Source organism: Balaenoptera musculus, chromosome X (assembly GCF_009873245.2).
Source record: "Balaenoptera musculus isolate JJ_BM4_2016_0621 chromosome X, mBalMus1.pri.v3, whole genome shotgun sequence".
Taxonomy (NCBI): domain Eukaryota; kingdom Metazoa; phylum Chordata; class Mammalia; order Artiodactyla; family Balaenopteridae; genus Balaenoptera; species Balaenoptera musculus.
The window spans coordinates 20337258-20359021 of NC_045806.1; the positions used below are offsets into that span (position 1 = coordinate 20337258).

The following is a 21764-nucleotide window of genomic DNA, read 5'->3' on the forward strand; positions in this document are numbered from 1 at the left end:
TGATGGTAGAGAAATGAACCAGAGAGAGTATCTGACTTCTTCCCTGTCCCATCACATTGATATTCTTCCTTTACGTGAAACTTCTTATCCAATTTCTATCATTTTTGTTATAAATGGACTCACAAATTTGGTGGAAAATGCAGACGTGCCCCCAAGGTCACTTAGCTAGTAACCCGAACACGCAAGGTTAGAATCCGTATCTCTGTACTTTTCCTTTTATTTGGGAAGAGAGTTGCTCTGTGTTTTTATAGACTCTCAAGTCATTTTTGTAAATATCATTTTGGGGCAACATATTTTTAATATTTTCGTCTTTTTTTCACTTTAATTACTGAGATACAAACGTCTCTCTGGCCTTCCAAAGTTTAGTTTGCACAAAAGCATTGTCATGGATCATGTTTAAGACTTTGAAAAAGTTCTTCATTGGCAATTCTATTAACCATCAGACAAGAAATGAGAGAAACAAACCCACTGTCTGCTTAATTCAGCTCTTCAAAAGAGTTTCACTTAGGAATATGTGTTTCCAGCCCAGAAATGATTAGTGGATGGTTAAATTACACGAGGAGGGAGAATTAACATTTTGAATGAAAGGGTATATAATGAGAGGGTTTGAAGTAGAAGAAAATTGCTTGCAAATAGAATAGGATTTTGAACAAGAGACAAACGGGTCCAGCTATTTATGTACATTACCCATCCCAGTCATTACATTTTGGGTTCCTTTTCAGTTCTGGCAAGTCTTTCTTAACCTGCTGAAGGCTTAAACTTTACTGTCCAGAGTTACACTGCTAAAATTAGAGGTACGTTGTCCTGAGGAGGTGTGTGGCCAGTTTGATGGCACAGGAGCAGGATAAAGCTAGTCTGTCTGCCTTCTCTCTTTTGTCCGTCTTCTCATTACTGAGTCCAGAGAGGTCTGGTCTGTGGGGAGATGCGTGTGCTGAGGGCTTTCACCCACAAGGACAGAAACAACCGTTGAGGTTCTGTGGCCCGGGAGAGGCAGGCAGAACTCTGCCTAATGACTCGCAGAAGTTCTAAGAGGCCGAGGGTGTCATCTAGATAAAGCCCGGTACGCCGGCTCAGGTGTAAGGTTTCTCAACGTGCTGATATGAGACAGCCACTTTGGGACTTGATCCTGCTAACACGGTGGTCATAGAAATCACTGAAGGGGACTTCCCTGGCGGTCCAGTGGTTAAGACTCCGCACTTCCAATGCAGGGATGCAGGAGGCGCGGGTGTGATCCCTGATCGGGGAACTAATATCCCACATGCCGCACGGTGTAGCCAAAAAAAAAAAAGAAATCACTGAAAACTCTCAGCGGCAAAATGCCAGAACATTTTTTCCACTTGTCTATTCATCTCTCACATATCGAAGAAATGTTTCACGTCTGCCAGCCAGGGGACACCTATGGGGGCCGCTCAGTTATTCTGGCAAATTCACATACCTGGAAGGGTGAGGGACTCAGGGGTGACCCTTGGCTATGAGGATGGACCGGTGGGTCAAGAATTGCCTCTTCTGGGTCTGATGAAGATCTGATGGACGTGAAGATCTCAGGCGGATCTTCTGTAGGCCCTCAGCTGGGCCCAGTGTGGATGAGCCACCCTTGCTAAAAGGGATAACTTTCCACAGTGAACTACCTGTACACGTGCTGTCACCTCGGGATCTGCGCTTGGTAGTAGCTGAAGCTAAGACCCAGCATTTGCGTTTGCATCTGTTCTGTTCAGAAAAACAGATGAGGGAAAAGGCATAACTGAAATGCAGGCACTATCAAAGGACACTGGCAGACAGAAAGCAGAAACAGCCTGTCAAAAACACATGGGAGTAGACTCCCAGGATCTCCTGGGGCATCCATGAACGACCAGATTTACTCCCTTGATGACTGATCCAGCTGTTCAAGGGCAGAATGTCCTGACTTGTGTGGATCTGGACTCCACAGATTAGCCTCCTGCAAGCTGCACTTGTCTGCCCTTGGCCAAAGGAGGGACTGAGAAAATGAAAAATAGCCCTGCTGGCAGCTAGGTTGTGATGTTCCCAACTGAAGATAAATAGTGCATGTGGAAAATAAATAATGTCCAGAGAAGGCCACTCTGACCATGTCTGGAACTAGAGAGAGCCAAGGCCACTCCTCAACTGGGAAAATAATCGATTAACAGTCCATCGCCTCCCTGGACTAACAGGACTCACTGTAGCTCCTTTACCAATGACAATTCTAGCCCCGTCTTAATCTTCCCACCTCTCAGAGAAAAATGAAGATGCCCACTTATTGTACTGCTACGGTCGTTGCTGCGTGCAGGCTTTCTCTCTGGTTGCAGCGAGTGGGGGCTACTCTCCATTGCGGTGTGCGGGCTTCTCACTGCGGTGGCTTCTCTTGTTGCGGAGCACAGGCTCTAGGCACGTGGGTTTCAGTAGTTGTGGCACGCAGGCTCAGTAGTTGTGGCTCGTGGGCTCTGGAGCGCAGGCCCAGTAGTTGTGGCGCATGGGCTTAGTTGCTCCACGGCACGTGGGATCTTCCTGGGCCAGGGCTCAAACCTGTGTCCCCTGCACTGGCAGGCGGATTCTTAACCACTGTGCCACCAGGGAAGTCCCCGCTAATTGGGTTTTGACTACAGGTGTGTTAGTGCCGATCTTCTGTTGATAGACATCTGCCCTGGCCTCTTTGCTGGCTGCCATCCGATTAGCATTGGAAGAGATGCTAAGGGAAAGAAAACAAATGCAACCATTTTCAAATGTCTTCCATTTCTTCTTCTCTCCTCTTTCTCCTGTCTTCACCTTTGTTAGCTGGAACCGATCTGTTAGTGACTTCTTTTGTATACGTGTGAAACACCGTGTTAACAGCTCCCTATATAGTGTGTCTCTGAGTCAGTTCGCACTGTGGGAGACGTTTTCTGAAGATGTGGCAGTAATAGCAGGGTCTCCATTGTGCCTCCATCTAGTTGATACCTTAAAGGGAAAACGTCTCCCACAGTGCGAACTGACTCAGAGACACACTCAGTTCCTTTGTAGCTCTAAGGGCTCATTAATGAATGAGAAATGGGAACTAAGGGAATTCCCTGGCGGTCCAGTGGTTAGGACTCAGTGCTTTCACTGCTGAGGGCCTGGGTTCAGTTCTTGGTCAGGGAACTAAGATCCCACAAGCTGCATGGCGCAGCATAAGGGAAGGAAGGAAAGGGAGGAAGGGAGGGAGGGAGGGAGGAAGGAAGCTGATTATCCAGTATTTGGAGAATAGTTAAGTATAGTGCATCAGCCTAGTGGACTATCTTGTGGCTGTTAAAAGAGGCAACTGAGGCAACCTAGAAACAAGGAAAATTGTTTATGAAACAATTGTTTATGAAAATTAAATATAATATAGTGAATAATGTGATTACAACTAGGTAGCAATCATCACTGTGTAGCTCAGGGCCTAAGCTGGGTACCGGGAGGGATTTACAGGTATGACTTGATGGCATGAGCAGTCGGCCCATCAAGGCTCTATCTGAATGAGGGATAGAGGAACCTGATAGAAAGGATCAGGGCTTGGGAATAGGGTGAAGTCAGCAAGGCACTTGCATGAAATTTAACAGAGTGCCAAACAAATAAACCAACAAAAAAACTTCGATAATCAAGATAAAAATATTTTAATGCAATATTTAAAAAAATCAGAAAAAAATCCATGATGGGACACAGTATCAAAAAATTTTTTTTCAGTATCAAAATTTTAAGTTAATGTTCAATCCTGCCCTTGCCCAACTCTGAGAGAGAACACCTCACTTGCCTCACCCTAGTCCAGCCCCGGTAAGGACAGTGACTAGCTGTGTGGGACCACCAGCTCTCTCCTACCTCTAGGACTGAACCCCACTGAGAATAAGGGCTACTCCTTGTTAACCCCAAAGGAGGGAGAGTCCAAATGTACACACTTGGTTAGGGAATGGTTGATCGGAGGGAAGATGTTTCCATGTAGTCAAATGTCAAGTAGATCTTCCAGGGGCTTGGGCTGGGACAAGGAGAAACAGCAAACAAAAGTGCCCCCATCATGCAAATCTGCATAAAGAGCTACTCTATGAATGTAACCCAGTTGGGTGACTCGTGGAGATTCTTAGAGTGTGAAATGGAGGCATATCTAGGAGTCACAAGCAGCAAAGGACATCCCTATAACAACCTGGGTCCCTGGGGCACCACTGTCCTTGTAGGAGCAGAGGCTGAAGAGCCACATTATGTTTGTGTAAAAAATATATGTGGGACAAAGCAGAACCCCCCCAAGGAGCAGGAAGGCAGGCACTTGACAGTATTTCTGTATATTCTGAAGGTTGGGGGTGGGGGCTGATCTAATCGAGATTCAGTTTTGTAATTGTTGTAAACCTATTGGACAGCCAGGCTGGGGTGGCCTGTGTAAAATCAGATTCTATATGCAAATGTGCAAGGACTAGAGAGTAATGGCTCTGAACAAAGATGACTGTGTCAGAGAAATAGTGAGAGATAGTGTGATGGTTGTGTGAAATCTTTTCAAGTTTTTCTTAGTGTTTTCATGTGATCTTTTCAACTAATAACAAGGGAAATGAAGAAAGTATCATATCTATGAAATGACCTATGTAGAGCCTGGCACCATAGCTTGGAGTCCAGCAAACTTAAATTGTTGTCCTACCCAAGTTCGTGTGCCTGATGCACAGTGAGGCCAAACAAACCTAAATGCTGGAGTTTGGAGCAGAGAAAGGTTTATTGCAGGGCCAAACAAGGAGAACGGGTGGCTTATGCTCAAAAGGCCCGATTTCCCCATTGGTTTCAGGGAAGAGTTTTTTTTGTTTTTTGTATTTTAACCTATATTTTGGTCTTTTAAAAAAATTTTATCTTATATTGGAGTATAATTGATTAACAATGTGTTCGTTTCAGGCATACAGCAAAGTGATTTAGTTATACATATACATGCATCTATTCTTTTTCAACTTATTTTCCCATTTAGGTTATTACAGAGTATTGAGCAGAGTTCCCTGTGCTATACAGTAGGTTGCTGGTTCAGGGAAGAGTTTTTATACGCAAAATTTTGGGGGAGATATGCAGGTATATGACCTTCCTCTGATTGTTGGTGGTGAGATAACAGGGTGGTGGTCCAGGAATCTCAGTCATCAGCCTTCTGGTTCCATCCAGTCTGGGGTCCACGTGCTTGTGCTCAGCCTGAAGTTACCATCCTCCACCTGGGTGGGGGCCTTAGTTCCTGCAGAAGAACTCAGAGATATATTGCTATGTATATCCCTTGAGGAGGAACCAGGACCCTGCTTTAATTACTGCACTGTTGTTTCTTGACTGCTCCTCCTTTGTTTCTGTATTCCTTCCTTTCCCTAATTAGTAACTGTTTGAATCTGCCCTTTGGAACTCAAGGAAGGTCTAGGGGGTGAAGCCTTTTCCCTACAAACAGGAAATGGGGGACACGGAAAGGCTTTTGTCCCTGGGAGGGCCCCATGAGCTCCTGCTTTGTTTCGAAATGACAATATTGCACATGATTATCTGAGTATAAATATGTGAGGTTTTATTGAGATCAAGAGCTTGGTTTTCCTAATGGTGTCCTTACTAGAAAACAGTAAGTCAAGTTTCTATGAAGATAAAGTGCCTATAGGATGAGGCCTAAAATAAGCATTCTGTGTTAAAACAAACTAACAACAACAACAAAACCATGGCCAGTGATTCTAACATATAGCCAAGATTGAGAACTAATGAACCCAGTGCTGCCCTACAGAACTTGCTACAATGATGGAAGTGTTATACATGCACTGTCCAATAGAGTAGCCACTAGCCACATGTGGCTCTTGAGCACTGAAATGTGGTTAGTGTGACTGAATTTTTAATTTTGTTCAATTAAATTTAAACGTAGATGTAAACAGCCACAGGTGGCTAATGGCTACTGTGTCAAATAGCACGGCTCTCGTGCAGTGATGCTCAGACTTCGGCTGGTATCAGAGTCCCCTGAGCAACTTGGTAAAAATACAAAGGCCCAGGCTTCATCCTACTTCAACAAGCCTGGGTCTCTATTCTTTATTAGCTCGACGGGAGATTTTTCCATAGCAGCACTTTGCAAACTTTTGGGGGATCTTGACAAAATGCAGATTCTGATTCAGTAGGTCTGGGATAGGGTCCAGAGACTGCATTTCTAACAGGCTCCCCTGGAATGCCAATGCTGCTGTCCAGGGGACCACACTTTGGGTAGCGTGGCTCTAGATTTTGGTTGTATCTGTTTCTTTTTAAGGTAAATTCCTGAGCGGATGCTGTTAGCCATTTTCAAATGTTCTACTCAGTGGAAGTTTTTAAAAAAATTTATTTTAAAATTTGAGATATAATTGACATATAACATGTGTAAGTTTAAGGTGTACCACACGTTGATTTGATGCACTTATATATTGCAATATAATTACCATAGAGTTAGCTCACACCTCTATCACGTCACATAATTAGATTTCTTTTTTGTGGTGAGAACATTTAAGATCTAGTCTCTTAGCAACCTTGAAGTATATAATACAGTACTGTTGTCTGTAATCACTATGCCATGCATTAGATCTCCAGGACTTATTTATCTACTAGTTACAAGTTTATACCCTTTAATAATAGCTCCCCAATCCCCCCACCAGGGGAAGAAGTGTTTGGGACATCAGCTGTTCTTTCACTTCCCTTTCCCTGTTCAAATCAGGCCAGCTACATTTTATCCTCCTGCCCCAATTCCCTACACATTGAAAATGCCAGCATCACCCTGAAGGCTAGGAAGAGGTAGAAATCCCAGGTAAGTGGCATCGTATCTGTATTTTGTGCAGTGTGTTATTTTTCTTTCATAATTTACTGCCTGTTCCAGAAAAAAGAGAGCCTGTGTATGTGTGTTGAGAAGGGCGGTCAATATGCATAATGAGAGTGTTTTGAAAATTTATTGGTTGCCACACATTCTCATCACTGAAAAATGAAAGCTCTGCACAGCTTATGGCACAGAAATGGGACCTGTATTTGCCAATATTAACCAGTTGTATTTCCTATAGATATTAGAAAAAAATTCCCTAAAACTATTGCTAAAACTTGACAGTAAATATAGACTCCTGATTAGTCAACAGAAGAGAAAAGGGGATTTTTAGTGGGTCAGAAACAGTACATTGTCTTAACATGGACTGACTTTTTAAGTCTCAGGAAGTTAAATGGATCTTTTAATTGGAAATAATGGGCACCCTCTTTTTATTTCCACCACTGCTGTGTTCCACAATGTCACCCATACATTGGGCAGCTGCTCCTTTCTTAACAACACCCCAAGCCTACAAAACTCCCATTTAGATAAAAGAACCTAATTCTGCACTGTGCACCTCTGTTACAATCTGTTACAAATTGCAGATGCGGGAGAATGGAGGGTTGTGTGAAAAGGCCTGCGTCTCCTTCAGGCTGCCTGCAGGGAAGGGAATGTTGTCCTCCAGGTTCTGTCTTCTCTGACCCTGGAGCTGGTGCCGGGTGGAGAGGCTGTCTGACCGCTGTGGCTGGGGTTGCCTTTACCTGTATGTAGGTTGAGACCTCAAGAAATTACATCACCCACCTTCCTGCTCTTCCTCTCCTTTCTTGGTCACTCCTTCTCAGCCTCCCATTCCAGCTTATTCTTTTTATTTATTTTTAATTTTTTTTGACTGCACCATGCAGCATGTGGGATCTTAGTTCCCTGACCAGGGATCGAACCCATGCCCCTTGCAGTGGAAGCGTGGAGTCTTACCCATTGGACCACCAGGGAAGTCCCCAGCTTACTCTTTTCCCAACCTGTAAATGTGGGTATCTTTCGATACTCAGTCCTAGGCTTTCTTCTTTATGTATTGAGCGTCTGTGTTGCTTGGAACATACAAGTTTTTGACACTTGCTTCTTAAACTGTGCCTTCTGTTGTTCCACAATGTCCCTCTTCAGTCTCTCGCAGGTTCTTTCATCTTCAGCTCCTCCTTTCCTGATCATAATGTTGCCATTTCTGTTTTTTATGGCATTGGCCTTGCTATCTCTCTCTCTCTCTTTTTCTTATAACTTATCATATAGCTGGGTTTGGTTTCGTTTTTTAAAACTCATTTTGACATTTTCAGTCTTTTCATAGAATTAAGTCCGTTTGCATTTACTGAAACGACTGGTATACTTGGTTTTATTCCTTCTGTGTTGCATTTATGCTATATCATTTGACTTTGATAGTTCTTCTTTTTACTATTTCTTTTCTTTCCGGTTTTATTAAGTTGCTCTCCATTCTATTTTTTGCCCTTGTTAATTTGGACATTCCATTGTACTTTTCCATTCTTTTAATGGCAACTTGTTATTCTCTAGTGTTCTTAATCAATTACATGTTTTGTTACCATTACTTGAAAACAAGACCCCTCAACTATTTTTCTCACCAAGGCAGTCTATCTTTCCCTGACTCCCCTACCCCAATAAGACGATATTGTTAGGCTATTTTAATTTCTCTTCCCCTTCCTTCTCTGAGAAATTTCAAATGCTCTTTTTTCACTCTACCTCCATGCTCACCACATCCAATGTCTAGGTTTTTCTGAAATAGTTTAGTTCTAAATTATTATTAAAATTGCCTTTGCAGCAACCTCTTTCATTTTAAGAATCCTTATCTAATACTCACATTACATATTCCAAGACATTTGTTTATGATTGGTTTAGATTAAACTACATATTACTTATTTTTAGAAATCCAATTATTATCCATTTAATTTAAACTTTAGTATGTGAGGCCTCTGTTTTTGTTCATTTATTGTTTGGTTAGAATGATTTTTTTTTTAATTGAAGTATAGTTGAGTTACAGTGTTTCAGGTGTACAGCAAAGTGGTTCAGATATGTATACACACACACACACATACACACCCCTTCTTTTTCAGATTCTTTTCCCTCATAGGTTATTACAAGATATTGAATATAGTTCCCTGTGCTATACAATAGGTCCTTGTTGTTTATCTATTTTATATGTAGTAGTTTGTATCTGCTAGTCCCAAATTCCTAATTTATTCCTCCCCCACCCCCTTTCCCCTTTGGTAACCATAAGTTTGTTTTCTATGTCTGTGAGCCTGTTTCTGTTTTGTAAATAAGTTCATTTATACCATTTTTTATTTTTTATTTTATTTATTTATTTATTTATTTTTGGCCACACCACGCGGCATGTCAGATCTTAGTGCCCCCTGCAGTGGAAGCACGGAGTCTTAGCCACTGGACCACCAGGGAAGTCCCTCTTTTTTTAGATTCCACATATAAGTGATATCATATGATATTTGTCTTTCTCTGTCTGACTTACTTCACTCAGTATGATAATCTCTAGGTCCATTCATCTTGCTGCAAATGGCATTATTTCATTCTTTTTTTATGGCTGAGTAGTTAGAATGATTTTTCTCGAATAGAGCATGTGGTTGTTCAATTTTTTTAATTCCTAAAAAATTAAAAAAAATTTTTTTTGCTGGGATGGATGAATAAAATACTGGCTGGGTATGGGATTCTTGGGTTGTAGTCCTTTACTTTCAGTAGTCTCCTAGTTGTTTTTTCAACATCTTCTAGCTTCCAGGACTTCCAGTGTTATATAAGAAAAGCCTAATACTTATCTTACTTTTTATTTGTAGACAACTTATTCTGACTAGAAACTTAAGATTTATTTTTAATTATTGAGATTTATAATTTTACCAGGATATGCCTAAGTAAAATTAGGCCTATCAGCTATGGCCACAGTAAGGCTATGTAACAAACTACCACAAAAAGTTCATTGGCATTAAACAATAAGCATTTATTGGTCACTCACACATCTACAAATCTATGCTGGGCTTGACTCTAAGGTCCAAGTTGGGTCCAGGTCTGCTTGATGTATTTCTCATCCTCCTTGGATCAAGAGCCTCCCAAAGCATGCTCTTCTCAGGGCAGAAAGCAGAAGCACAGGATGGTGAACCCACTATGCAGGTATATTTCAAGTTTCTTCTTGTATCATATCCATTAATAGTCCATTGGCCAAAGTGAGTCACGTGATAAAACTCAAAGTCAAGAGTTAGGGAAGTATGGGGCTTCCCTGGTGGTGCAGTGGTTAACAATCTGCCTGCCAGTGCAGGGGATATGGGTTCGAGCCCTGGTCCGGGAAGATCCCACATGCTGCGGAGCAACTAAGCCCGTGCGCCACAGCTACTGAGCCTGCGCTCTAGAGTCCACGAGCCACAACTACTGAGCCCATGAGCCACAACTAATGAGCCCACGAGCCACAACTACTGAGCCCACGTGCCACAACTACTGAAGCCTGCGCGCCTAGAGCCTGTGCTCTGCAACAAGAGAAGCCACTGCAATGAGAAGCCCATGCACTGCAACGAAGAATGGCCCCTGCTCACTGCAACTACAGAAAGCCTGCACGCAGCAACGAAGACCCAATGCAGCCAAAAATAAATAAATTAATTAAATAAATTTATTAAAGAAAAAAGGGAAGTGCAATTTGCTCCATGTTAAAGGGGAGGGAATCAATACTTGTTGAACAATAATTTAATCTACTATAATGGGTAGATTATCTACTATGACTCTCATGGCACCTACTGGGAAGTTGGTGTACTTTTTGAGTCTGTAAACTTGGGCCTTTGTTTTGTTCAGGGAAAATTGCATTTATTACTTGCTTAATCATACTTTACCTCCATCGGTTCCTTGTTCTCCTATTTTTGCTTGTTATGTCTCCTAGATCTATCCTCCAAGTCTCTTTTTTTTCTATAAGTTCCATCTTTTTATATTTTTGAGACATCATGCCTTGAGATTTTTCTTCCCCTTCACCCAGGTTACTAACTCCGGCCACAACAGTAGCTATCCTCTCCCTAAATTCAACTAATGTTTTTTTTTTTTTTTAATTGGGGTATAGTTGTTTTACAATGTTGTGTTAGTTTCTGCTGTACAGCAAAGTGATTCAGCTCTATGTACGCATATATCCCCTCTTTTTTGGATTTCCTTTCCATTTAGGTCATCACAGAGCACTGAGCCCCCTGTGCTATACAGCAGGTTCTCATTAGTTGCCTATTTGTTACATATTAGTGTATATATGTCAGTCCCAACCTCGCAATTCATCCCACCCCTCCTTTCCCCCCTTGGTGTCCATACATTTGTTCTCTATGTCTGTGTCTCTATTTCTGCCTTGCAAACAGGTTCATCTGTACCATTTTTCTAGATTCCACATACATGTGTTAATATACGGTATTTTCAACTAATGTATTATTTATTTATTTATTTTATTTTTTTTGGCTGTGTCAGATCTTAGTTGAGGCATGTGGGATCTTTTGTTGTGGTGTAGGCTCTTCATTGTGGCGCATGGGCTTCTCTCTAGTTGTGGTACATGGGCTCTCTAGTTGAGACACGTGAGCTCAGTAGTTGTGGCACGCAGGCTTAGTTGCCCTGCGGCATGTGGGATCTTAGTTCCCCGACCAGGGATCAAACCCACGTCCCCTGCATTGGACGGCAGGTTCTTTACCACTGGACCACCAGGGAAGTCCCCAACTAATGTATTTTTAAGTTTAAAGCCATAGCATCCATTTACAGAAAGTTTGTGATGTTTTTTTAAAGGATCCCTGGGGGATCCCCTTCTTCTTGTTTTTTTTCTTTTTTATAAATTTATTTTATGTATTTATTTTTGGCTGTGTTGGGTCTCCGTTGCTGCGCATGAGCTTTCTCTAGTTGCTGCGAGTGGGGGCTACTCTTCATTGTGGTGCGAGGGCTTTCATTGCGGTGGCTTCTCTTGTTGCAGAGCACAGGCTCTAGGCGCGTGGGCTTCAGTAGTTGTGGCACGTGGGCTCAGTAGTGGTGACTCGCGGGCTCTAGAGTGCAGGCTCAGTAGTTGTGGCGCACGGGCTTAGTCGCTCTGCGGCATGTGGGATCTTCCCAGACCAGGGCTCGAACCCGTGTCCCCTGCAATGGCAGGCAGATTCTTAACCACTGTGCCACCAGGGAAGCCCTGTGATTTTTTAAAAGTTGTCATCTGTCCTCCTCTAGCAATTCTGTTTTGCTGGGTGCCTGTTCTGTTTTATGTTCCTCCTTCTGGCTGCTGGGAACTCTTAGTTGTCTGTTACTTTTCTTTATCTACTGTACTGAGACCATTTGGGTATCACATGTTATGCACCAGGGCCTGGAATGAATTGAGTCATCAGCTTTATTGGGGGAAAGGAAAACTTAAAAGGGCAGGGTAGCAAGAGAAGAGAAGGCACAGGTCCCCTTCCTTCCATCATTCATTTGAGAAGAGGCCAGTGCCACCACACCCCCCTGGATACATAGCGTGGGTTCGCATTCTGGTAGAGGGACCTGCACCCTTACTGTTCTCCTTTTATAGAAAGAGCATGAGAAAACAACTTTATCAATGAAGGGACACACAAACTGCTTGAGTGTTGCCATCTGGAGTTGGACACTAGCCACTTAAAGGAGTTGTCTGGGAATTCCAGTTGCCAGCACCTGAAGTCTGGTGGGGGACAGTTCTCCATGTTTCCCTTGTTTCTGCATGTCTTGTGAGCAGAGACACTGATAGCCTTTATTCTGGACTAACTTTCCAGGAAGTTTGTATGGCAAACAGCCAGAGGAAATAGAGATAGTATCTCCCTAATGGAGCCAAAGACAAATTTGTTTCTTGACTGTCATAATAAAGATAATGTCTTTCTCTAGAGCAAAAATTAGGCAGGTTTGTTTGCAGCCCCTTTACACATATTGTTATTTCCTAAGCTTGGGTTCTTCCCTTGTGACAGACATCTACTGCATGTGCAGTATTCACTCGGGCCCACCTCTCTGTTGTCCCCATGGGACTTGGGTGGGCAAGGGAACCAACGCACACATGAAATGCATGCTGCCTGTTGTGCTATGGGTAATGAAGTCCTTTGTCTCTGACCCAGTATTCTTGTCTTCTGCCAGCATCCATGAAATTAAGGCTAACTTGTTAGTTTTCAAGCAGCATAGAGTCTCAGACCCTTCAGAGTTCTCGACAGAGCTCATTAGAAGTGACGTGCCCTCCCGTCAGGAAGCTGAATTCAGTGGAAGCCCCGCTCTCCACTCTGCTCCAGCCCCAGCCGATTTGTGGTCCAGGCAGCCAAAATAAGGTCACTTCGGGATAATGCTTATTCGATACAGTGGATAACTGGCAACTACAGGGTGTTCAGTAATTCCTGATCTCTATATGGAAGAAGCCCTAGTCTACAGAAGGGTTGTCTTCCAATGATTTATTAAAATTTTTTTCTAGGAAAATAACTTTATAAATGACAGTTATACTTAGCCCCAGGTATTCTTAGAGTAGCCCTCTAAACTTACTGAGCAGGTTCAGTTTAGTGGTTAAGACTGTGGGTTCTGGAGCCAGACTACCTAGATTCAAATGCTTACCCCTCCTCAGATGTGCGAACTTTGACAAATTACATTAACCTCAATTTCCTCCCTTGAAAATGGAGTTAACAACATTAACTACCAATAGGGTCATTTTGAGGATTAAATGAATAATGTACACCTTGTAAGCAACTCCTTTCCAAGCTGCTGTGATAAGCATTCAATAATCTGGTCACTATGTACAGTGGGAGCAAACTTGATCACAGGCAGGCTTGTTCATATAGCATATACTGCTGGAGATGATGCTTATTACCTACTTCTTTTTCTGGGGGAGGACGACCTTCAATTAGAGCAAGTATTCTTAACCTGGGGCTCATGGACACTTTTAGGGGATCCATGAACTTAATGAGAAAAGAAAATGCTTTATATGCTTACATTCTCTGATCTCTAAGTGAAATATATTATTTCCTACAAATGAATATAGATAACAAACCACAGTAGTATTAACAATGTCTATGAATTTGTATTGAATAGAAATCACAGATGTTTTCACATATCCCACTTATTGCAGGTACCTCAAAATATCATTCATGCTCAGCACTGCTTTGAAATTATAGTAATTATTAGTTCCTCTGCTACATCTTATTATTTAATGCATTAACAAAGAAGCATATTTATTATTTATCATAAGTTTATACCTTCAGGGTTTTATTTTAGTGTAATGGGCTTCCTTTGTAATGCCATATATTTTACTTTATGCACATAAAAATGTCATTCTGAGAAAGGATCCATAGCCTTCACCAAATGCCATAGGCCCATCATCCAAGGATTAAGAAGCTCTTCAGTAAAGTAAAATTGGCCTTGCTCTGCCCCCTCAATTCCCCCTGTAAGAGAGCCAGACCCACAGGGAGGGCTCTGTAGTTCTCTAGCCCTGCCTGTGAGCGAGTGGAAGAATCTCCCTAATACAGGGTGCAGCTATTAGAAAACCTGCTTGGTCCAGATCTAAATTGTGTCCTTGAATATATGAGCAGAACGTATAAAGAGAATATATTGACGTTCAGCTGTCTGAGTCCTGAATCTCTGTCAAATGGTTCCAAACTGTGGCAAAGATGTCAGTTATTAGCTCCTCTCAAACACCAAGATGTGGCTAACTGACGGATTGTAATCTGTCATTTCATCCATACATCTTGAGGTCTTTCCGATCATATGATGAGTCCACTGGGGACAGGTCTATGTCTTGCCCTCAGTGAGGCAGTGGAGAGGGTAGTGTGGTAAAGGACATAGTCTCTGACCCCAGGAGGCTTGGATCCGAATCTGGGCTCTGATAGTTCATAGCTGGGTGACCTTGAGCAAATTATTTAAGTGCCCAATGCCTTGTTTCCTCATCTATAACTGTACCTTCCTTCCATGGTCCTTGCAAGGACTGAGTGAATTAAAACATGCAAAAACAGAATAATGCCCAGCAGGAAGTGAGAACAGATGGAAAAATCCTGTATTTTAGAGCCTAAGTGTTTTTCAAAATGCAATTAAAGCAGCTAAGTTTTACATTTTCCCTGCAGGTCAAATACTGAAGTACTTGAGATGAAGGGTTATTTTATTAGACTTTATGGAAAAAGACATTTAACTATCTAAAACACTACTAAGACTCTGTCAAGGTTGTCCTCTCCCTTGCCAGAAAGAATGAACTCAGTTTTCTCTAAGGAACAGGTAGGTGGTCGTGGTGCTATTTCAGGAAGCAACACACAACAAAAACCAAAGACAATATCGGTATCTGTTGAGAGGTGGCAGAAGTAAGAACAGGATGTTGGAGATGGTCTGTCTAGCAAGGAACCTAACATGTTTCTGTCACTTTAAAGAAATAAACAAAAGTTTCTTAGGGGTATTTTCCCCAAGATTTTCTCAAAATAGCAATCTAGAATGGAATGATAGATTTTTTAACTTATCATTTATAAACAAGTACAAATTCTCTGTGCAGATACACATACCTGGACTTCATGAGCTGGGCAATATTTTCTCTCTGGAGTCCTATTTCCACCATCTCCTTGGTCTGTGTCCTGACCTCTGACTTGTGGCAGGGTGGTAAGCCACTAAAATCTTGAGTCTTCTGCTATTTCCCATTCTGTTGTGTACTCATCTTCAGATATGTAACATTCATTATTCTACTGAGACTTTATCCTACAGGGAATTTACCTTAAATTGCTGAAGGATAAAATTACGTGAATTTTGAATGAAATCTAGGTTGTGAAGAGGTATTTTACTTTTCTTTGGTATCTGTATTCTCCGCATCCCACCTAAGGCCTCACACAGTACAAGGCACGAGGGAAGTCCTCCCTTTACAGGTGTTTGAATGAATACAGACTCTGGGATTGTATTTCTAGGGGTATACTCTTTCTTCTTCATCAGTGAGGCAGTTGCTTCAATTACAAACCTTGGTGAGGATTATTAGGAGGAAATGAAGACTGACAAATGGTAATCTGAAACAAAGCTGCATTTATTTGCTTGCCTGGGAAGGGAGCACAACGTCAGCTGGTCTCTCCGTGCAGTCGTACTTGAAAGGATGAGAGTGAGCACAAAAACGGAGAAGGTACACAAAACCTAGTGAGATTCAGAGTTCACTTGTCTGGTTGGCTCCCAAGGCTGAGTATAAACTCTTCTTTGCAATTGGTCGCTTCTTCAAAGTGCAGGCACCCTTCCTAAAGATGTCCAGGGTGGGCTACATAAAGCTCTACTGGGCTCAGTGTCACTCCGCTGGCATATCTGCGATGTTGGCTTCAAGCTGACCAAATCTTCCCTTAACAGGATCGGTAGCACGTTAGTGCAGCCGGGTTAATGCACTAAGAATCACCGGTTACCTGCCTCTTCACTCATCTCTTTTGGAACTGCCAAACTTCCTTTTTTTGGTTGGGGCAAAAGGCAGGGAAACGTACATGTGTACTTGGAAAAAATACTTTTATATACACAGGTTGTCCTTCAAAGTTGTAAGAACAAAATACGAGAGGCCTTCAGATACTTGTACACAACTGTTCATAGCCACACTATACACAATGGCAAAAGGTGGGACCAACTCAAATGTACATCAACAGATGATGGATAAACAAAATGTGGCGTACACAAGCCAGGGAATGTTATTCAGCCCTAAAAAGGAATGAAGTACCAATACGTGTTACGATGTGGATGAACCTCGAAAACATTATGCCAAGTGAAAGGGGCCAGACAGAAGAGGTCACATAGTCTCTGATTCCATTTTTAGGAAAAATCGAGATGGGGGAGTCCGTAGAGACAGAACGCAAATTGGTGGTTTCCTGGGCTGGGGGAGAGGAAGCTGGGAAGTGAGTGCTGAATGGGTACAGAGATTTCTCTTGGGCGATGAAAATGTTTTGGAAGCAGACAGAGGCTGTGGTCCCACAACATTCTAAATGCAGTAAATGCCAATGAATTGTACACTTTAAAATGGTTGATTCTTATGTAAATTATACCACAATAAGAAACGGAAAAAGAAAACAGAAAACTTCAGGGGTCTTCTGAGCCCCACTGAAACAAGAAAGAAGGTAAAAAGAGATGAGGAAGCAGGGACAGCTGACCAGTTGGTGATCACTCAGCAAGGGAAGGGAAAAGAAGGAACGCGGGGGAGAGGGACTCCACTTCAGAACGTACCAAAGTTGAAAACACTTGAAAAACAAACTCATTTCCAGATGTTTAGATATTTACCTTCTGCAAATAACCCTGGGTCCTCAAAAATGTAAATGGTTTTATAAAGAGAGAAGACAACATCCCAGAAGTGCCCTTTCAAGGCCAGTGACTGCAGCCTAGAGGAGAAGAGCTGGGCTGGGGGGGGGGGGGGAGGGGAGGGGCACCTTTTAAAGGGCTGGGGACATCCACGCAAGCAAGTGCCCCTAAAGCATGCTGCGCACTTGGAGGTATCCCATGGCCTCAATATCAAGATGACAAGCATCAATTTTTGGTAGCGTTAGCTTGTTTTTGTTTTTTTCCCAAACCAAATGTATAAAAATTGCATTTCATACACTGGTGCAAAAAGCTTTTAAACTAAATAAACAAATAGGAAAGTGCACTCTCTTCCGAAGGACGTTTCTAATACTTCATAGGCCGCTTCAGTATATCTCATGTACACTGAAAGCACTTGTCAACAGCTACAACCTTCCTGTGGCACGCTAACATGGATGGACCTCGAGGACAGGACGTTAAGTGAAATGAGCCCGTCACGAAAGACAAATCCTGTGCGATCCCACCTCTACGAAGTATCTAAAGCAGTCACACTCAGAGACACAGAAAATAGAGGGGTGGGGGCCAGGGCTGGGGGCGAGGGAAACAGGGAGCTGGTGCTCACGGGGATACAGCTTCACTTCTGCAAGAAGAAAACAACCCTAGAGATCTGTTGTACAGCAACGACAAAAGTCCACTTAACACTACTGAGCTGTACACGTAAAAGGGTGAAGCTGCGACAGTTATGTGTTAGTCACATCTTGTTAGAATAATACTAATTTTGACTTTACTGGTGTTGCAGTTTTATTGCTTGAGAGAAATTACAGGCTTCAGGAGTTTAAACTGACCCTAGTTTGGATCTGGATACACTTGAGAACATCGCAATAAAAACAACTGTCAACAGCCACCGCCCAAGCGATGGCTTCGGCGAAACCATGCCAGTTTAGTAAAGCACTTCCCCATCTCTATGTAAAAATCACGGGCTTGTGCCTCTGCAGAAAGTCTGTACGTCTAACAACGTAAAAGAGCGACACATTAAAAAACCCCCAAATGCGGGTGAAACTCGCAATGCATTCGGTCGCTGCTCTTGTGTTTTCAAAAAGAGAGGAAATCAGCCAGGCCTCAGGGCTTGGGAGCGGCTGGCGGGCCTCTATCCGCGGTCCCCGCGGCCTGGCTGCTGGGCTGCGGGCCCCGAGGGGGCGGCAAGTCGGCGCCGTGCACGGTGCAGTGCACCTGCGGCGGCGGGGCCGCGGAGGCCCGGCCCCTCTGCTGCAGGGGGCTCAGCCCGGGGCGGCTCCAGCCAGAGGCCGGCGGGGACAACAAGGGCACCTGGGGCGGCAGGAATCCGCCCACTTCACTGAGGTGAACGACCAAGGCTTGCTGGGCACGCACGACCCAGTTGGAAACGGCGGCGCCCTGTGAACCTGAAGCCTGTGCCCCCGGACCCGGTGCCCCCGGACCCCGTAACCCCACACCCTGTACCCCCGGACCCTGTGCCCCCGGACCCCGTATCCCCGCACCCTGTGCCCCCGGACCCTGTACCCCCAGACCCTGTACCCCTGGACCCTGTGACCCCGGACCCTGGACCCCTGGACCCCATACGCCTGGACCCCATACCCCCACACCCTGTGCCCCCGGACCCTGTACCCCTGGACCCTGTGCCCCCGGACCCCATACGCCTGGACCCCGTACCCCCGGACCGTGTGTCCCTGGACCCTGTACCCCCGGACCCCGTACCCCTGGACCCTGTGCCCCCGGACCCCATACGCCTGGACCCCGTACCCCCGGACCGTGTGTCCCTGGACCCTGTACCCCCGGACCCCGTACCCCCGGACCCTGTACCCCCAGACCCTGTACCCCTGCACCCTGTGCCCCCAGACCCTGTACCCCCGGACCCTGTACCCCTGCACCCTGTACCCCCGGACCCCGTGCCCCCGGACCCTGTGCCCCTGGACCCCGTGCCCCCGGACCCCGGACCCCCGGACCCTGTGTCCCTGGACCCCGTACCCCCGGACCCCGTACCCCCGGACCGTGTGTCCCTGGACCCTGTACCCCCGGACCCCGTACCCCCGGACCCTGTACCCCCAGACACTGTACCCCTGCACCCTGTGACCCCGGACCCTGTACCCCCGGACCCTGTACCCCTGCACCCTGTGCCCCCGGACCCTGTACCCCTGCACCCTGTACCCCCGGACCCTGTGCCCCCGGACCCTGTACCCCTGGACCCCGTGCCCCCGGACCCCGTACCCCCGGACCGTGTGTCCCTGGACCCTGTACCCCCGGACCCCGTACCCCCGGACCCTGTACCCCCAGACACTGTACCCCTGCACCCTGTGACCCAGGACCCTGTACCCCTGCACCCTGTGCCCCCGGACCCTGTACCCCTGCACCCTGTACCCCCGGAACCTGTGCCCCCGGACCCTGTACCCCCGGACCCTGTGTCCCTGGACCCCGTACCACCGGACCCCGTGCCCCCGGACCCCGTGCCCCCAGACCTTGGGATGCCGGCAGCCGAGGAGGCGGGGCGCAGGGCCACTGCGGGGGCCGCTTGGGAAGCAGCTGGGAGAGGCGCGGCTGCGGGGCCCGCTGCTGGCTTCTCCCCAGGAGAAAACCGTGGGGCAGCTGCACCACAGCAAAGGGCCCGAGACCCGAAGCGTCTTTCAAAAATATCTGAACCTCTACCGGAGGAGGAGGAGGCGGAGGAGGAGGAGGAGGAGGCGGAGGAGGAGGAGGAGGAGGTGGCGGCGGCGGCGGAGCTCCTGCGGGCAGGTGGCCCGGCTGCATCCCCCCGGGAGCTGGGGCCCTGGTGGCACAGCCTCTCCCCGAGGCCTGGCCTCTGCGACTGGGGCCCACTACTCTGGTGACCTCCACGCCAACGGACGTGACCGTGACCCGGGCATCCGGGGTCGTCCGTGATGAGCCCGCAGTGGACAGGGCGGTGGCAGGAAGCGTGCTAACCGGGCTCAGCTCCACAGAGGATTTCTGGGAAAGACCTGGTGGCTTAGGAGCAGGGCCAGGAGGTGGACATGGCTGAGAGCTCCCTGCCTGCTGTGAACTGAGGCTGTCACCCCAGGAGCTCCTTCCTGAGCGCCCAGGAAGTCTCATGGGTGGAGCTGGATGTTTGGCTCCTCTGCCGGGCACTGAAGACTGAACCCACCCAGTCTTAGGCTGCTCTGGTTCTTTCCCTGGAGAAGGTTGCCCGAGACCGGCGGAGCCACTGGAGCTGTGTGACATCTGCACTGGACACTGGGTGCTCTTCTGGACCGACTCCTCGGGCCGACTGACCACTCTCCCAGCATCAGTCTTTGGCCTGGGCAGGAAACTGCAGGGATGGCCATCTGCGGAGGGGTGGGGGGGAGACAGCTGTCTCTCCCACGTGGCTTCTTTACCGGACCCTTTTCCAGAGGCAAGTGAATTATCAGTCAGCTGCCTGACGGTCAGCCTTGTTGCCTGGGACTGGTAGCCAGCCTCACATCCAAATCCAAGACCACCTTGTACCTCATGCACGGGCCAGACTGTTGGTTGTGAATCATCGTATCCGACAGACTTTTTCCCTTTAGCATATTTCTCCACGTCCACTTGAGAAGGTACGGCCAAGTCACAGGGTCTCTGTTTCCACGTATCTACACAACTTCCTGCTTTAAAAGTTTTGAGGCCGGAATTCCCACCTGTTTTACTTTCTCTTATTCTTTTGCAGGAAGTCAGGGCTCTTAGCTCAGGAGGAGGTGGACGAGACAGCTCCTGCTGCCGATTCAGAGAGGCCATAGAATGCCTCTTGAAGTTCCTTTTCATGGGAAGAGTGTTCAGCTTTTGTTTGTTATAGAGCAGTCTGTTTTCAGTGCAGACCACTGATATAGAAGGGTCTAGACACAGTGGTTCAGCTGTAGCTAAGATCAGTTGGCTCTCAAGCAAAAGTTTGTCCTCCTGGGTCCAATTCTGGTTATCGCTGGCTATGGCCTCTACATCGCAGGCTAAAGTCTGCATCGTGGGACGTAAGAGAATATGCCTGCTTTGGTAATGGGGAGGTTCCCTGCCGCTGGACTGCCTGTAGTCCCGTATTTCTGCTATGACACACCCACGATGAAAAACGTTAACCTGAGACTTTTCCAGGAAATCCACCAAAACAGGAGGTAATTCTTCTGCATCCAAGTATTCGAGCAATTCCCCTTCTTCATAGGGCAGTCGAATGGTCTCTGCAGATGATCCATGTTCCCCCTTGAGCATCAGCGAATAGCCCTCTTTTCCTGGGTACAGGTTGACCACCAAACACGGCAACGACTCTCTCCTAAGAAGCTTCTCTAACAGGTTCACATTGCTTCTTAATTCCTCCGTAACCTCAGGCTCCTTTTCACATTCTTCAACATAAATGTCATAAAGTTTTTCATAGAGAGACTTCTCCCCATTAGATGGGTATTTCCTTTCCGGAGGTCTCTGTTGGGCACTTGCAATGACATACTCCGCACGATCCAAAGCTCTTTCTAGAGCCTGCTGCATTGCGGTACAAAACAAAATGGGGGCCCTAAGAGAAGAGAAAACCTAAGTGAGCGGATGAACCGGGTGAAAACCCTGTCTGCAGTATCGACGAGCATTCTTGCAAACGCGGCCACTCCACAGTGGCGCGACCAGCCTCACCTCAAAAAGGACACCAAGACACCCGCCCCCGAAGAAGCAGCCCGCAAAGTACCTGCGTTTAGGGAAAGACCTAACGGTGTTCGAGCGGCCACCGCGCTGGATCTCGCTCGCCTCGCGCTGCAGCGGATGGCCCGGATGTGAATGCAAGCGTTTCCCGCCCCCCCCACCC

General features: G+C 46.0%; 2 protein-coding genes across 2 annotated transcripts; one reads left to right on the forward strand and one right to left on the reverse strand.

The window, feature by feature from the left end:
- The first annotated feature begins 16504 nt into the window (after nt 1–16504).
- Nucleotides 16505–19879, forward strand: LOC118888968 (vegetative cell wall protein gp1-like). The gene is made up of 3 exons (XM_036840490.1): nt 16505–16572; nt 18363–19576; nt 19779–19879. Exons 1-3 carry the CDS (start codon nt 16505–16507, stop codon nt 19877–19879), a joined length of 1383 nt encoding a protein of 460 aa, XP_036696385.1.
- Nucleotides 19880–21457, reverse strand: LOC118889100 (transcription factor SPT20 homolog; the record flags this gene model as incomplete). Its single annotated transcript, XM_036840746.1, has 1 exon — nt 19880–21457. A coding segment is annotated over exon 1 (1578 nt), but the record flags the coding sequence as incomplete, so codon positions are not given.
- Between the last annotated feature and the right edge of the window lie 307 nt (nt 21458–21764).

What these genes read in the sequence shown, in the direction of transcription:
- LOC118888968 (XM_036840490.1), top strand. Translation starts at nt 16,505, where the DNA reads ATGGGGGAGTCCGTAGAGACAGAACGCAAATTGGTGGTTTCCTGGGCT. An exon ending in GGGGGAGAGGAAGCTGGGAA is followed by an intron (nt 16,573 to 18,362) that starts GTGAGTGCTGAA and finishes CGCACGACCCAG; the next exon opens with TTGGAAACGGCGGCGCCCTG. An exon ending in CTTCTCCCCAGGAGAAAACC is followed by an intron (nt 19,577 to 19,778) that starts GTGGGGCAGCTG and finishes CTGGTGGCACAG; the next exon opens with CCTCTCCCCGAGGCCTGGCC.